This window comes from Numida meleagris, chromosome 2, assembly GCF_002078875.1.
Source record: "Numida meleagris isolate 19003 breed g44 Domestic line chromosome 2, NumMel1.0, whole genome shotgun sequence".
NCBI lineage: Eukaryota > Metazoa > Chordata > Aves > Galliformes > Numididae > Numida > Numida meleagris.
The window spans coordinates 24,714,499-24,731,754 of NC_034410.1; the positions used below are offsets into that span (position 1 = coordinate 24,714,499).

General features: G+C 39.4%; 1 protein-coding gene across 6 annotated transcripts in view; it reads right to left on the reverse strand.

The window, feature by feature from the left end:
* Nucleotides 1–17,256, reverse strand: part of ICA1 (islet cell autoantigen 1) — a 72,341-nt gene that overhangs the window by 15,874 nt on the left and 39,211 nt on the right. For all 6 annotated transcript variants that reach the window (XM_021385957.1, XM_021385962.1, XM_021385961.1 and 3 more), the window contains 3 exons: nt 11,438–11,563; nt 11,150–11,248; nt 1,374–1,465 (listed from right to left, as the gene is read on the reverse strand). In XM_021385957.1, coding sequence (XP_021241632.1) covers nt 1,374–1,465; nt 11,150–11,248; nt 11,438–11,563 — 317 coding nt within the window. The remainder of the gene's footprint in view (nt 1–1,373; nt 1,466–11,149; nt 11,249–11,437; nt 11,564–17,256) is intronic.

A 17,256-nucleotide genomic window follows, 5' to 3' on the forward strand; every position in this document is an offset into this window, starting at 1 on the left:
GTGAAGAAGATAGTGTAGGTGCATTCCTCCTATCTTCTAGTGACAGGACAGCAGTGGAGGTGTCATCTCCACTGCTCTTGAAGATAGGCTTGGGGGAAAACAGTGAAAACTCAGATTCAGGCAAAATCTAGTACAATTAATATTTATGGTAAATGGAAAGTTCATGAAGATTTTATAAGCTTTACTTTACTTTGCATCATTCTTCTATCATCTTAGATGTTTATGACTTGATTTAAACACCAAAATGGGAAGGAAATGTTATCTCCTGCAGTTTTATGACAGAAAAGAAAAAAAAAATTCATAAATAAAACCAAACATGATATCTGACACATTTGCTGATAAATTCCAATTTACACATTTTGCGTAAATCATGCATTTATTCTACAATTTTTTTTCAGCATTGAGGAGAAGTTTCTGAAATTCTTTATTATTGTTACATGAGATACAGCAGATTCAAGGACCTGCTAAGAAAACAATGACCTGACAAATGATATTTGGCCAAGACCTTTCTAACCCGCTTAGTACCAAATGTGACCAATTCATAAACTGGTTTTGGTCAGTGGATGTGAACCTAAACAAGTAAAATAACTTTTATTATAAATAGCCAAGCAAAATCCACTAATTATCAGTCAATCTGTTCTCTGCTTTTTGACAACTGATCCTTAGCTGGGTGCTTCACTTAACCACAGACAGTCAAAACAACAGGTGGCAGCAGGATTATATCAACGTAGCATCTCCTTGCAACTGAATCCTGATGGTCCCAAAGGGGAGGGATCACATCTCATTCTCCTGTTCTTCTGTCTCTATAGCAGCCCATTCATAAGTCTCTCTCACCTCAGAGCTACAGGTAACCCAAACCTTGATAACATCAGCACACTAAGATGCACTTTTTACATAGTACCTCCTGCTTCATTGGATTACTAACCAATGCTGTATGCGTTACAAAAACTAATTGCTGCTCTAAGCAATCAGGAATCCATATCCTATTCCCAGGCGTAAGGAGATGCTGCTGAAGGGAGAAACACAATGCTCACATATCTTCTCCCATATGATGTTGCTTACCATTTATTTTACTAAAGATAAAATGAAGCAAGAGCTGAAAAATAAAGAGATGGCTAAGAAAGATGAGAAAAAATATAAAGGTTTAATGGATCTTTTTCAAGCTCCTATTTTCATCTTAAGGTTTATTAATTTTCATACACATAATACAACATTTCAGTAATGTTTATGTTAAGCTTACTTTTTGCTAATTTGAACAAATTATCTGTGTCTATATTTCCAGTTTTAAATGTTTGGTGATTTCCGTAACTATGAAGCAGATTATACGTAGATAGAGATACTTATTATTTTGAGATACAGGATATACGACTTACTGACTCTGCTGATCTTCTGATTTGGTGCTCTCAGTTTGCAGGTCCTCCTTTTCTGCTCTTTCTCTTAGTTTATTCACGGGATCTTGCAAACTCTACACCATATTCATTACATAAATGAAGAGAGAGAAGAAAAAAAAATTCAGGGAAGCAAAGGTGTGCCATGTAAGGCCAGGCAAGACTATAAAGATGACATAAATAATCTAGTATCAAAAATACATCTGATACAAATAGAACAAATAGATACACTTTTTAAGTCTGTGTGCTCCTCATACTGCTTCTTTACTTCTTAACTCTCTTTTTCTCCTGACTCAACTATTCATAGAACCTTAGCAATTGCAGTGTAATAGGGAGGTACTACTCATATCCTGAACCTGAAAGCGAGAGTTAAAATCTCAGATCATTAGGTAGAGGCCGGGTGTGATATTACCATAGCCTACTGACCCCTTACAATGTGAAAGAACATGCTATAAGATAAAAGCAGTTTCATGGTCAGCACTTTTATAAGCAAAAGTTGTTCACATGAAGAAGCCAAGATATGAAGCACTGCATGCTCACTGAGATGACAGAACTGATAAATGTACTACTAGCTGTCCCCATAATTAATGTTGTTCATTATTTAGGGTTGCTGTAAGAAAACTTAACAGCAGATATGTCAAGACACGTCAAGGCGCATACATGACAAAGAGGTGATCCAAGACAGCCAGCATGGCTTCACCAAGGGCAGATCTTGCCTGACCAATCTGGTGGCCTTCTATGATGGAGTGATGGCATTGGTGGATGGGAGAAGGGTGACGGATGTCATCTACATGGACTTCTCCAAAGCCTTTGGCATGGTCCCTCACCACAGCCTTCTCTCCAAATTGGAGAGGTATGGATTTGAAGAATGGACTGTTCGGTGGATTAAGAACTGGTTGGCTGGTCGCAGACAAAGGCTTGTGATCAATGGTTCTATGTCAGGGTTGAGGCCAGTCACGAGTGGTGTCTCCCAAGGCTGTCTTGGGACTGGTGCTCTTCAACATTTTTATCAATGACACAGACGATGGAATCGAGTGCACCCTAAGCAAGTTTGCAGATGACACCAAGATGAGCAGTACAGTCAATACATTGGAGGGAAGGGAAGCCATCCAGAGGGACCTGGACAGGCTGGACAAGTGGGCCCATGTGAACCTAATGAGGTTCAACAAGGCTAACTGCAAGGTGCTGCACTTGGGCTGGGGCAATCCCAGGTATTACACAAACTGGGGGAAGAATTCCTCGAGAGAAGGCCTGCGGAGAGGGACTTGGGGGTCCTGGTGGACAAGAAGCTGGACACGAGCCAGCAGTGTGTGCTTGCAGCCCGGAAGGCCAACCATGTTCTGGGCTGCTTTAAAAGAGGAGTGGCCAGCAGGGAGAGGGAGGTGGTGGTCCCCCTCTACTCAGCTCTTGTGAGGCCCCATCTGGAGTACTGCGTCCAGGCCTGGGGCCCCCAACACAAGAAAGATGCAGAGCTCTTGGAACAGATCCAGAGGAGGGCCACCAAGATGATCAGAGGGCTGGAGCACCTCTCCTATGAAGAAAGGCTGAGGGTGCTGGGCTTGTTTAGCTTGGGGAAGAGAAGGCTCTGGAGAGACCTCATTGTGGCCTTCCAATACTTGAATGGAGCATATAAACAGGAGGGGGAAGAACTGTTTACACACGTTGATAGTGATAGGACAAAGGGGAATGGTTTTAAACTGAGACAGGGGAGATGTAGCTTAGATATTAGGAGGAAGTTTTTCACTCAAAGGGTAGTGGCGCACTGGAACAGGTTGCCCAGGGAGGCTGTGGATGCCCCGTCCCTGGAGGCATTCAAGGCCAGGCTGGACGTGGCTCTGGGCAGCCTGGTCTAGTGGTTGGCGACCCTGCACTCAGCAGGGGGGTTGAAACTCGACCTTTGAGGTACTTTTCAACCCAGGCCATTCTATGATTCTATGATTCTAAGATAGTATTTAACATGTCCACTAAGTCTAACCCCAACTCACCTAATGAGTAATGGTTACTGTCCCCAGCCCACTTGCTATGAGAAAAATATTCCCACACGTCATAGGTCTTATTTGCATTGCCCTGTTAACCAGAATATATCAGTCACTAGAAGGGGCATTCCAGTTTCTGCTTCTGTTAGTACTTGCGTGTACAAGGATATGTATACTTCTGTGTTTTGGAAATGAAACTAATGGATTTGTCAGATACTGTAGTTGGATATTTTTCCTCTCAGTAAATTAATACTTCTACCTAGTACCACAGATTAATTTCTCACAAGCATCTAGAGTACCGCAGACATCATGCATTGAACAATGAGGGACCACAAAGGCTGCAACAATAACTAGAGGCCTTAAAGAAAGGTACCTTATTCTATGGCTGTCATATTTTTCCAGCACTATAACAGTGGAAAACCAAAACCACTTATAAGTGTACTGCTTGGATTCTGAAAAACAGACACGAGGCACCTCAGCTAGATCATATACGAAGGCATATGTTATCTGTGTTTGTATCAGGTACTGACTAGACTGCACCTCTTGTGCTATCAAAACTGGTGGGGATTATTCAATTGATCCCGAGAGGTCCTGAATCGAAGTTCAGAAACATAACAATATGCACAGAACTGCGGTGCAAAGAAAGACAGCACTGCTACTGGCACCTGAAGCATTGTAAGACATCTTCACATAGACCACACAGTTCACTGCATTCATGAGGTGATGCTGCAATGGTGTGTGGTGCTCTGTGGCCAAGCATAGCAGCACAGAGTCTACCCCAAGAAGGATGTTATGGTTTAGAATAACAAACAGGGCTACTCTAACTACTGCCTAATTATATAACTTAGAGAGTTATCAGAAGTAAAACCTTTTGCATCTCCACCAATGAAAGGTTTTACTTCTTTTTTTACAGAGAAATTGCCATCCTTCCTTAAGAAACTGTATTTTGATGCTTCCTTCGTTGTTAAAGAGTGTTTCAGGAAATCCATTTTTAAAAGTCTGTGATCAAACCACGGAAACAGTATATAGAAATTGAGTTCACAAGTACGTTAGGAAGGAAACAGAATGATAATACTCGGAGTTACTGTTTCCCGTATTAGAAAAATAAATATGGCTCTGAAATACAGCTTCAGTTTAAATGGAAATTACAACAAAACATTGTTGAAAATCGGCAGCTGTATTTTAAAACAATAACGTAACTAATTATTTTTACATTTAGGCAACATTTCCATCAATTCTAACAGGAAATAATTAAATTAATATCTTCCCCCATCTCCCTCCACTCCACATCCTGCACTCTGAACTGAGTTATCTTTCTAAAATGATAAAAAATAGAGAATGAATACAAAATAAAAATAAGTGCTAAAAGCTACTGTTAACTGTTTTGTGAACATGAATGCACAGTAATGTGATGACTATTGTCAACATGCATACAAATGACATTGTGACATTCTGTTAATTGTTTTAGGTTATATCTGAAGAAAGGAAGAACTCCCATTACGTAGGAAGTAAAATGATTAAAGAAGTCTGTAAAGACACAGAGTGAATGTGGACAAAAGAATGCTTCACTCAGCTTGGTGTATGAAACACCACTGACACTGCTGAGATGAGACGGATGTCTTACTTCACAGAATCTGTCTGGATGCTTGTGTGAACTCACAGGGACTTTGTGAGCCCCACAAATATGTGACTGAGGGTCTCATGTCTAAAAAGCTTTCTTCCTAGCTTCATTAGTTCTCTTCTATAACAATTGGTAAGCGTCTACACATGTGTAGAGCCAGTTCACAGCCACTCATTGTGCCTACTGTCTCCACAACCAAAAGTCACCCAATAATATTTTGCTGGCTACCATTACTCAGATTAATATCACAGCTATCCATGGGATTTCTCCACTGCCAAGTTAACTTGGATTCCAGTTAAAGCACTGCTCCAAGGGTGACTGCCTCTCACTTACAAAACTCCTTTATCTCGATTTGGGCTTCTTTAAAGTCCAGCCAAAATGACCTACTGCACGCAAAACCTGTGCTCCCTATTTAAATCACTGGAGTGTTGGCAACGCATTCAGCTTGCCTACAGTTCCTCCCAAGTGACTTGGACAGCTTAGGTGCTTCTTCTGCTCTAGTGCAGCCTCACCTCAAGTGCTGTGTGCAGTTTTGGGCACCACAATATCAGAAGGACATGAACTATTAGAGAGCATCCAAAGGAGGGCAACAAAGATGGGGAAGGATCTAGAGGGAAAGGTGTATGAGGAGTGGCTGAGGTCCCTGGGTTTGCTCAGCCCAGAGCAGAGGAGCTGAGGGGAGGCCTCATGGTGGCTGCAGCTCCTCACAGGGAGCAGAAGGGCAGCGCTGAGCTCTGCTCTCTGTGACAGCAACAGGGCCTGAGGGAACGGCATTGAGCTGTGTCAGAGGAGGGGCAGGTGGGGGTTAGGGAAAGGGTACACGCCAGAGAGTGGTGGGCATGGAGCAGGCTGGCCAGGGGTTCCCATGGTCATAGTTCAAAGTTGCTGGAGTTCAAGGAGATTTGAACAAACAGGGTTTGAATTTTGGGTGGCCCTGTGTGGAGCCAGGAGTTGGACTTGATAGTCCTTGTGGGTCCCTTCCTACTTGGGATATTCTGTGATTCTTTGCTGTGAGAAAGAATCAAAGTAACATAACTAAGGGCAGCTCCAGGAGCAAGGGACACATCCCAGGTCATCATAACAACATATGGAGAAGCGTAACACTACTGAAGAGACAAATACTTTTATCAGCTTCATTTGGAGGGAAGACTGAAAGGAAGGAGGATAACCAGGTGGATTCAGAATTTCCTCACAGAAGTTCATGAAAAAGAAAAAAGTACTTGGAGATACAAAATTATACACACTCTTGCCAAGGGAATAATGTCATAGTGCAGCAAATGGAAACGAAACAGCAAAGGTCAGCAGAAGGTAACAGTATTGATGTAGCCAATTGGGCTTGTTTCTCCAAACCATATAAGCAGCGGATGCAGCAGTGGTCCACTTTGCACCCAAAATAAATGGATGCACCGAGAGTTAGGCCTCTTGAGTCCCTTACCAAGGCTAATACTGTTTCTAAACTCATATGAACTCTTCAGGAAGTTTAGCACTATAGTATAGAAATGTGAAAAATCTGACCAAGTACTCATTAAGTAACTAAGGCAAATAAACAGTGACAGAAATTTGAAAGAGGCATAATTTATGAAATGCAGCCCCTGAAATATATTTGAATTCATTTGATATATAGTAATTTAAAGACAATAAAACTTTAAAACTTTTTCCAAAGCAGCAGTCCATCATCTTTAATATTACAGTAATGGATATTTTTACATCATGATACATAGGTCTGTTAGCACATTAATAATAATCTTCCACCAAGCACAAAATCAACAGTTAGGAAATACAGCTGCAATAGCACAATTATACTACTCTCAGCATATATCCTGAAGCAAAGAAAACAAATGGGCTGCTTTTCATTAAGGGAGCTTGACAACCATCTCTAAAGACAATGTTTTCTTTCCAGAAACAACCCCAAGAGCCACTTAAGAGTCTCTTTCCTGAGGTAAATCTAGTACATTCATAATATGAAATGCAAATAGTAATTTTCCATTAGATGGCACCTTCTAATTTTTCAGTAAGACAATCTACATCTAAGTCAATTAGTAACACCATTTCCTTAAATTGTTGTTTTAAAGTAAAACAGTTTGATTCAGAAGAGCTACTTCTGAATTAAGGATGTATTTCATTAAGGTGCTACTATCAGAACTAGAATTATAAAAGTAAAAAATGATTTGCAAGCACCCAATTCAATATTTTCCTTTAGAAAAGATCACTTTTGAGATACAAGACAAGGGAAAATATTCTGAGACAACTTTCTATTAAACATGTAGAAATGGGCATATTAAAATATTTTATGTACATTTTAAGCAATTATATATTCCAATTGTATGTTTTTAATGCAGAAAGTGAACAGCAGATACAACATCTACAGTGAGCAAACTTCTACACAAGATTACTCATAAGAAACTGTACTTATTCTTGATCACCTACAGCCACTTATTATACTTTATTAAAAAAAAATACCACAATCAGGTTTATTGATGGACAAGAGATGATGCAGGAGACTGAACTCTGATATACGAAAGAAAATAATCCCACACTCCAGAGGCCACAAGAAATAAAGAACTGATGTTATAAGGCAGCAACATTGTCTTATCCACGAGCAGCTGTTTTCTGCAAGCACAGACTTCCACGAAACTGTAATATAAAACTAACCTCTGATTACCATTACATCTCAGCATATACGTAACTGCAAAAACAGGAAATCACATATTTTCAGAGCAGGAAGCCAGTAATAAAAATGGTTATGATTCTCATTAACAAAGTTAAGGCTGCACCTCAAACATACTACAATACTCACAATCATTTTTATAGTTATTTTCTGTTCCATGGAGAGCTTGTTACATGTGTGCAGACAATATGGATTGTATTTCTCCATCACAGATTCCTAACTTAATTTCAAATTTAGAGTATGTTGAAACATTTCATAGGAGGTAGTTCAGAAGGTAATAAGCATTTAAAAGTATCTCATCCTTTATCACATGGCTATTTCACGCTCTAGAATAGGTGCATTTTCTATGCAAGTTTATTTCCAAAGTGTCTACACATTACTAAGTATATTGAAACATCATAAGTCTTGTTAAAATAATCATGTTTGTAGGTATGAAAGGGAATAAAGAGTAAATACACCATGAAAATATGGGCTACCTGCACAAACTAGACTGGAAAGGGTTTGTTTAAAAGCATAGAGAAAAAATTCTTCAGAAAAAATTTAAACATCAGGAGATTATGAGCAGAACAGTCCTTCAGCATGCTACCCAGGCTCTGGCCGTGCTAAACTCAGGCTGTGAACCAGCCAGCGGTACAATGGGAGGGGACTGTGAGGAAACAAAGGGGTTTGGAGTTTAACTTGAGAGTCTGTCCACAATGACTGGCACTGTCAAGATAACTACGCCTAACTGCTTCCCTCTGCAATTTGGATACCTTGTGCCTAGAATTTGGAGTATGTGAGAAGGAAGCACACAGTTAGGATTCTCTTGAGACTGGCTACGATGGAAAAGTTTATGAGCTTTTAAAGCTGTCCAGAACAGCCTCCTTTTATTTTTGTCCTCTGGTCAGGAGAGACTGAAGTTTGAAATGTGTTTGCTTGTTTGGTTTGTTTTGATGTTTCAAGCTGCAGAAATAATTGCCTCCACAAATACTTTATGTACTTTGGAGTTCAGAAACTGCTCCCTCCTAACTCACATTCAAGAAAACAACTTTAAATACAGCATGTCATGTACAGGCAGGTATGCTAGCCTGGGGTATATTAAACCTTATACCTTCAGGTGCTTCTTTCCCCAGAGATCTGGGGTAGCCACAGGCTATACAGCACACCACAGTCCAACTTTCACTTCTGCATGCCATATGCACAAGTATTCATGGACTGAGGCTATGACGTATAATTGTTTTCAAACTAGGTTGTCTTTCCAAGCACACACTACTTTGCTGAAAGCTCTTCATTCCTTACTTTCTGCCAATTGGTAATCCTTCCATCAAACCTTCTTCAGACAAATATTATTTTTCTTCCACATAAATAGGATCAGTCAATCACATAGTTATTATGTTGCATAAAATAATTACAGGACAAGGACATATATGGGGATAGCTGGGAAATTAATGTTTCTTTTTTAACTGTTATCCGATTCCTCTGCTGAAGCTCAAATTGCAATGGGCAGAGCAACTTCTTATGCAGCAGCAGACATGACCAGGAAAATACACAATGTGAGGGAGTGCTTATTTTTAGAAACCTGGCTAAACTCATGACTTCAGTAAGATATTGCATATGTTCCACATTCAAACATTATGGAAGATCAGCAAATAATACTAGTCAAGGAAAACAGTAATTCCCAGAGCAGTAGAGGGGTAGAATGTACTTTAGCACAGGTATGGGGACTATAAGCATGTTTGTATTCATACTCAATCTGACAAGATCTTACAGAGTGGGAGTTTTGAAAAGCACATGTGAAGACAATGCAGTTAATTCGAGTGTAGAATTTCAGAGGACAACACAAATCCTTAATTCTGCTGGACTTTATGATTCTTTAAGAGCAGTCAAACACAATCCCAGTTAGCACTTAAACATATACTTAAGTGCAGCCCACAATGAATAACATCTTCGTTTAAAATATGTCTTTAATCACTACACTCTACATGCAGTTTTTGATACTACTAGCCAGAAGTCTTTTTGATAGAAGACATGTATTCAAATGAAAAGATGGGACAGGGATTGAATTGGCAGATAACATATGTCCTTAAACTCCTACGTGAAAGTCAGGGGAGCAAAATCCCTACCAGTGTAAGAGTGGAGCAAGGCCGAGACTACCTCATGAAGCTGAATGTCTATGGGGCCAGTCGCCACGCATCCCAGGGTTCTGAAGGAACTGGCTGATGTGGCTACCAAGCTGCTCTCCATCATATTTGAAAAGCACTGGATGTCAGGCAAAGTCCCCAGGGACTGGAAAAAGAAAAACATCACTCCCATATTCAAGAAAGGGAGAAAGGAAGACCTGGAGAACTACAGGCTGGTAAGCCTCTCGTCTGTGCCTGGAAAGATCAAGGAACAGATCCTCCTGGAAGAGATGTTAAGGTACTTGTGAGACAAGAGGTGATCTGAGACAGCCAGCATAGCTTCACAAAGGGCAGATCATGCCTGACCAATTTGGTGGCCTTCTATGATGGAGTGATGTCATCGGTGGACCAAGGAAGGGCAACTGATGCCATCTACCTGGACTTCTGCAAGGCCTTTGACACAGTCCCACACCACATCCTTATCTTCAAATTGGAGAGAGATGGATTTGAGGGCTGGACTATTAGGTGGATAAAGAATTGGTCAGATGATCGTAGCCAGATAGTTGTGGTTAAGGGCTCTATGCCCAGGTGGAGGCCAGTCACAAGCACTTCAACATCTTTATCAAGAACATAAGACAGTGGGATTGAGTGTAACCTCAACAAGTTTGCAGATGACACGAAGCTGAGTGGTGCAGCTGACACAACATAAGACAGAGACGCCATCCAGAGGGATCTGGACATGCTTAAAAAGTGGGCACACAAGAATCTAATGAGGTTTAACAAGGCCAAGTGCAAGGCCCTATCTGGAGTACTCTGTCCAAGCCTGGGGCCCACAGTACATTAAGAATGTGAAGCTGTAGAAGCAAGTCTAGAGGAGGGCCATGAAGATGACCAAAGGACTGGCACATCTCTCCTATGATGACAGGTTGAAGGAGTTGGGATTGTTTAGCTTGGAGATGAGAAGGCTTTGGGGAGATCTCACTCTGGCCTTCCAGTACTTGAAGGGAGCTTACAAGCAGGAGGGGGACTGATTTTTTACAGTTTGATAGTGGTAGGACAAGGGGGAATGGCTTTAAACTAAAAGAGGGGAGATTTAGACTAGATGTTAGGAAGAAATTTTTTTCTTCAGAGAGTGGTGGGGCACTACAACAGGTTGCTCAGAGAGGTTGTGGATGCCCCATCCCTAGAGGCATTCAAGGTCAGGTTGGATGGGATCCTGGGCAGCCTTGTGGCTGGCAACTCTGCCCATGGCAAGGGAGTTGGAACTAGATGACCTTTAAGGTTCCCTCCAACCTAAGCCATTCTATGATTCAACAAAACATCAATGTTTTCTACATCACTGTATGGTCTTTTATTTGTTATCAATGGGAAGACAAATATACATATATATTCCTTACCTTTAGCATAGTGAATTCATATGGCTGATAACCTTTGAAACTTTCATGGATAGCTGCCATTGTGTGCGAAGTTTTTTCCCAAAAATGAAGCAGCGTTGTCTGTAAGATAGGGTAAAATTTCAGTGCAATGTTATCTTAAACATGAATCTGCATTTCATGCAAAGTTTACATCTCCACTCCAGTACTGGTTATATATTCTTGTATTTGAGTATTGTCATGGAAACCTCTTAGAAAGACATATATTAACAGGAAATCTTTATTTTGGAGGTTAACGGTTTTTTTTGATACCTGATATGTTGTTAATACGTGCGAAAGAAGGTTGCATCTGCTTGCTCCCAAAAGGTCAACTTTTTGACAGACATCAGTCTTCAGTTTGTCAAAGTTGAGTTTTGAATGTCGCACTTGGGCTTGAACCTTCAAACAAAGGGAGAACTGTTTATGTAGTGAGTTTTTTCTTCATTTTTCTACCCCAACTCCATGAAAGAGGAAACTAACAGAACTTCAGAGAAATCAGAAAACTGAACAGACTCAATCAAAATTTTATATAGAATTATTAATATAATCTATCCCACTGAAAATACATTATAGCAGGCTGACATGCTAAAATTAGGAATTATAAATTTACAGCATAATACAGATGCACACACAAGGACATTTCCATGTATCTGTTGTAGGAAAGAAGTTATACTGACAAACTTTAAAATCAATCAGAAACTTTTGCTGACAATATAGCAGTTCAGTAACTCTTAACTGCTACAAAAAGTTATCCTGCCAAAGTTCTCCTTTTAATAGAATCATAGAATCATAGAGTTAGCTTGGTTGGAAAAGACCTACAAGATCACCTAGTCCAACCATCCACCTACCACTAATAACCCCACTAAACCATGTCTCTCAACGCTATATCTAAACGTTTCTTGAACACCTCCAGGGACGGTGACCCAACCACCTCCCTGGGCAGCCCATTCCAGCGCCTGACCACTCTTTCAGAAAAGTAGTGTTTCCTAATGTCCAGCCTAAATCTCCCCTGGCGCAACTTGAAGCCATTCCCCCTCGTCCTGTCACTAGTTACAAGAGAGAAGACGCTGACCCCCAGCTCACTACAACCTCCCTTCAGGCAGTTATAGAGAGTGATAAGGTCCCCCCTGAGCCTCCTCTTCTCCAGACTGAACAATCCCAGCTTCCTCAGCCGCTCCTCATAAGCCCTGTGCTCCAGACCCCTCACCAGCTTCGTCGCCCTCCTCTGAACACGCTCCAGGGCCTCAATGTCTTTCTTGCAGCGAGGGGCCCAAAACTGGACACAGTACTCGAGGTGGGGCTTTTCCCATTTGTTGCTATAAAGAAAATATCAAGGCCCCCTTTCTTAGGAACAATTTCTGTTCGAAAGAATTTTAGTTTTACAAATTCTTCTACCACCAGTTATGTATACACAAGACACTCTGTTACACAAGCCACACACATTTGACGATAATACTAGTATTCTCATTATCAGGTATCAGAACAGAAAGTTGATGTAGGCATTTTGTGCACAGGATAACTCATTTTAATGACAATTTTATGCACAAAAATTTGTATACAACATCTACACGATCTAGTTTTTGTCCAAGGAAATACAAAATTATCAAAAAACAAAATATGATGATTTTCCTATAACTCTTTCACAGTTACAATGTTTACCCACAAAAACCTTCACAGTGAAGCAAAACCACACTGAACTCAAATTAAATACATTTCCTTTTCTTTACTTGCCTAATTCAGAGAGGAAACTTATTTTGGTCAGAATACACAGACTCGCTTAAAACAAGATCTGACAAACTTGCATGTTTCTGGTCTTCAGAAGTGAATCCAGAATCCTGCAACAAGTATCTGTGATTCTTTTATGGTAAGGATGGAGACACATCTCGTGACACCATCTAAAATATTAGGGTTACTATAACTAGAATCCCATCTCACTTATAGACTTATATAGACTTCCAACCAGGCAGAACAACAGCAAAATATCAGTGCCACAAATTCATCAGATGACCTACTCAGATGAATTGCGGCCATGTCTGGGGTTGGACTACTCTTTTTCACTGATCTTATCTGATCAACTGTGCATACGTTACAGGGTTGTACATATCGAAGGTCTGATATATTCATAATGAAGGAACAACCATAACTGAAAACTGATGAAAAGTGAAGAATCTCACAGGTGAGATTTTAATTGCAGTTGGTGGTGATTCATAACAATTTGGAATATAAACCTGTATGTTTGAGATGTCCATACAGATGATTAAAAATACTTAAGGCAGTGTTTTGTTACCAAATGTCACAGATTTATCTTACCAACCAAGGAAGACATGAAAGTGTGAGAATTATTCAATTAAGGATGTTTATGAGCTTTTTTAATATACTGAAAGTTTATTTAGCAGAAGTACTCTACATCGTAGAGTACTAGTGCAGGAGAGCCCAGAAAGAACCTCACATTGTGCATCATCGTGACCTTTTGCCTTTTATGTGTGCCCATGAGCACAGTTTCAATTCAAATTATTATCAGACATCTTCTAAGACTACTGGTTAAAAGAATTAGGTATAAAATCTCTATGCTCATGAAGCATAATCTACATAGTACTGCACAAATTATTATAACAAAACTTTGATTTTCTGCTCAAGGGGAAGCTGATGCAACATATACTAAAGTTCTCTTTTCTCTGCAATTACTTTCTAAGATGGGACAAATAGGACCACACTGAGGTTTCTGTTCTGCAAATTTTATTTCATATATTTCACTTCATTCAAGCATAACATACAAAATTTCTTCAAAATACTGGTCTGAGAAGTGTCAGGATTTTACTGACTAAAGACTGTACTGATCCAAAGGCAAGGTGGGGATTTTAGAATGAAGGAGCTTGTAAGGATCTGAAGCAGTAGGTGCTAGTTACAAGATTTATGCAATACAAGAAAAAGATTACTACTCTCCATCTTTTCCTTTTTCTAAGGAAAAGTAAACTGCTTGATATTTGCATTGGAAAATTATAATATTTAAGGGATTGAATTCTTTAAAGAGAACACATGAGAAAAATCTGGGAAAAGTGTCTTACTTGATAAACTAATAAGCCAGATAAAACTGAAATAATTTAAAAAACTAAAATAAATAAATAATCAGTGTTAAGATCCTAAATGCTGTGTGCTTGAAATTCAGACTCCAGGATGCTTGATAGTAAGGGAATATACTTGCAAACACAGGTTCCTAAGCTGACACTCAAACAGAAAAGTCCCAGTCTTCAAGAGTACCGTCATAAAATAAAATGTAAAGATCCAATTAAAAAACTCTGTTCAGTATATTCAGTTACTAAAATTTGGATTTTTTTTTACATATTTTCAAGGAATTTTTGTGACTTCTATCCTATTTCCATGTTACTACTTTTAGTCTAAGATAAAACACAAAATTTATTTTCAGTAGTAGCCCAATTTCAGGGACAGTTCAACCAATAAAAAATTATCTCCAAACTAAATACAGTATACTTTTGTCTCAGCACTTTCAGTATAGAAGCAGAAACAGATGCTTTCAGTCTCATTTGTCACCCAGCCTCTCACTTACTTGATCTGAAAAGCATGCATAGAGTGTGTACAGAGTGGAAAGCGGGGGGGAAGTAAATCAAGAGGGAAACATTCCTGGAATATAGTAAACCTTCCTATTGGGGGCTCTGGGCAAACTCCACCAGCAGATGGAATCGGCATAAATCTCTGCATGAAATAAGCATAGCACCTTCTGGCATACCTGATTGTTATAAGGACTACACGAAACCTAAGCACAAACTAAAGTAGCCTGTAGTTTGAGGACAAAATATTTAGTGCACAGAAGAGAAAGCAAAAGGAACCAGGCTATTAGTTATCACAAAACTGTAATAACATCACCCAAGCTATGAAGTTATGAAAAGGAGCCACCTACTGCACTTTTGAACCAACATATACAAGCACCTATTTTAGTTTGCTCTTAAAGTTGACTTTGATGCCACACAGTCTGAGAACAGGAAAGCTAATGTTTTACACAAAATAATGACTGCAGCTAATCTATTCCATGTGCAGCACAACGACTTCCAAAGTCTTGCACAGTACTAACCCAGATTTTAGGATGCTTTGGTATGTTCAGTGTTTTGCAGGCTATTCTTTGACTCAACTGTTCCCTTGGTTGGGAATACTGTTTATCACATGTATTAATCTCTGTTCCATGAACATGTACCGATAATACATAAGAACAATATTTAAAGAAGAGGTAGTATACTTCTGTTCATCTGCTTTAACCCTTCATTTATGGTCTGATGAAGAACACTGATACAAGTAACTTTTAGGAGATGACATTTAAGAAGTTTGAAATGCCTAGCTAGAAAGTAAAACCACTTTGGCAGGATAACACATGCAAACAACATCTGTCAGGTTTAAAGCTAAGCAGATTTACAACAAATTTATTTAAAAAATGAAACTATTCTTGAAAGAGATATGAGCTATCCTAGAAGAAAAGGTGCATAATTAGTTCCAATGATATATTACCTAAGTTTGCCGTTTTGTACTTAATTATGATTGCCCCTGCTTGTGTACATATCCTCATGCACCTCACTCTATTAGGCTTGATTAAGTAAATTTAAGGTAATGCTGGCATTCCTATAAAGGACTAAATAATTACCACTGCATGTCTACCTGTCTTACTCTTGAAAGCAACAAAAGTATTGTCTGCCCTTTTGCCTCAAAAAATATGTTAGCCATGAATAGTCAGTTCTGAGGAATTGTTACCCATGATTCTGATACTCAGTCAGTCTAGAATTACAAGCAAATAATGCCTTGAAACTGCTGCCGAAAACCTGTACGTCCTGGGTCAGGGTTGTTTCTATCTATCAGGTAAACCATGAGAAAAAAGATGTAAGTAAAAGATAGATTAACCATATATTACATTACCGGCAAATGATTGCAACTGATTCTGAAAAGAAGATTGAGAAAACTTTCTGGTATCCTAAAGTGATAAAAAGCCTCTATTATAGAATTGTTTGAGTTGGAAGGGACCCTTAAAGATCATTTCAGTTCCCCTGCAATGACCAGGGACACCTACAGCTAGATCAGGTTGCTCACAGCCCCATCCAGCCAGACCTAGAATGTCTCCAAGGACGGGGCATCCACCACCTCCCTGGGCAACCTGAACCAGTGCTTCACAACCCTTATTGTAAACAACTTTTTTTTTCATTCAATCTAAATCTTCCCCATCTTAGTTTGAAGCCATTTCCCCTCGTCCTATCACAACACTCTGTCCTATCACCCCAATAAAGAGTCTATACCCTTCTTCCTTATAGCCTCCCTTTAGATATTGAAAGGCTGCAATGAGGTCTCCCCAGAATCTTCTCTTCTCCAGGCTGAACAGCCCCAGCTCTCTCAGCCTGTATGGACTTGATCAAGGCAACAAGATACAATGTGGCACAAAGACTTTTCAGCTGCCTACAACCATTTTTCTAGTAGATTTTAGATTTAATAGGAACATCTAATTCACTCGTTCAGAGCTCTCACTGCAGCATGCTCAGTACAGTCCTGAAACCGAACATATGCAATAAATCAAGCGATAAAACTAGAAATAAATAAAGAAAAAAAAGTATAAGCAATGCTATACCACTCTGTCACAGAACATAGTGAAATGCCGCTTAATATGGATTAGTTTAATAGTAGCAGCATTTCATTTACAGGCACTAGGAATAATCACATTTCTCTGTCAACTAGAGCTGAATCACTGTCTACAAATAAAACGATCATAAAGTCTTCATTCTATGCTGGTAAAAGTTATTTCCTTTTATCTCAATATTTTTTATTTCTATCAGAACAAATGAATCTCCATGATTTTGACGTAAGTTTTGCTCTGCTTATATTGTTTATGAAGCTAAAGAAAAGAACTAGTAAAAAAAATCATAATTGTAATGTTATTCCCCCAAACCTGACAGCTTTCATGCAAACTGTGTCACTGAAATCAGCTCCATGTTAGCTACTTTCACTATCTTATACTATCTGAACTTGTGATAGTATCCTTCTTACACTCAGTTTTCCTTCTCACAAAATGAGCTTTAGTGAAAGACAAGATTCTTCATTCACTT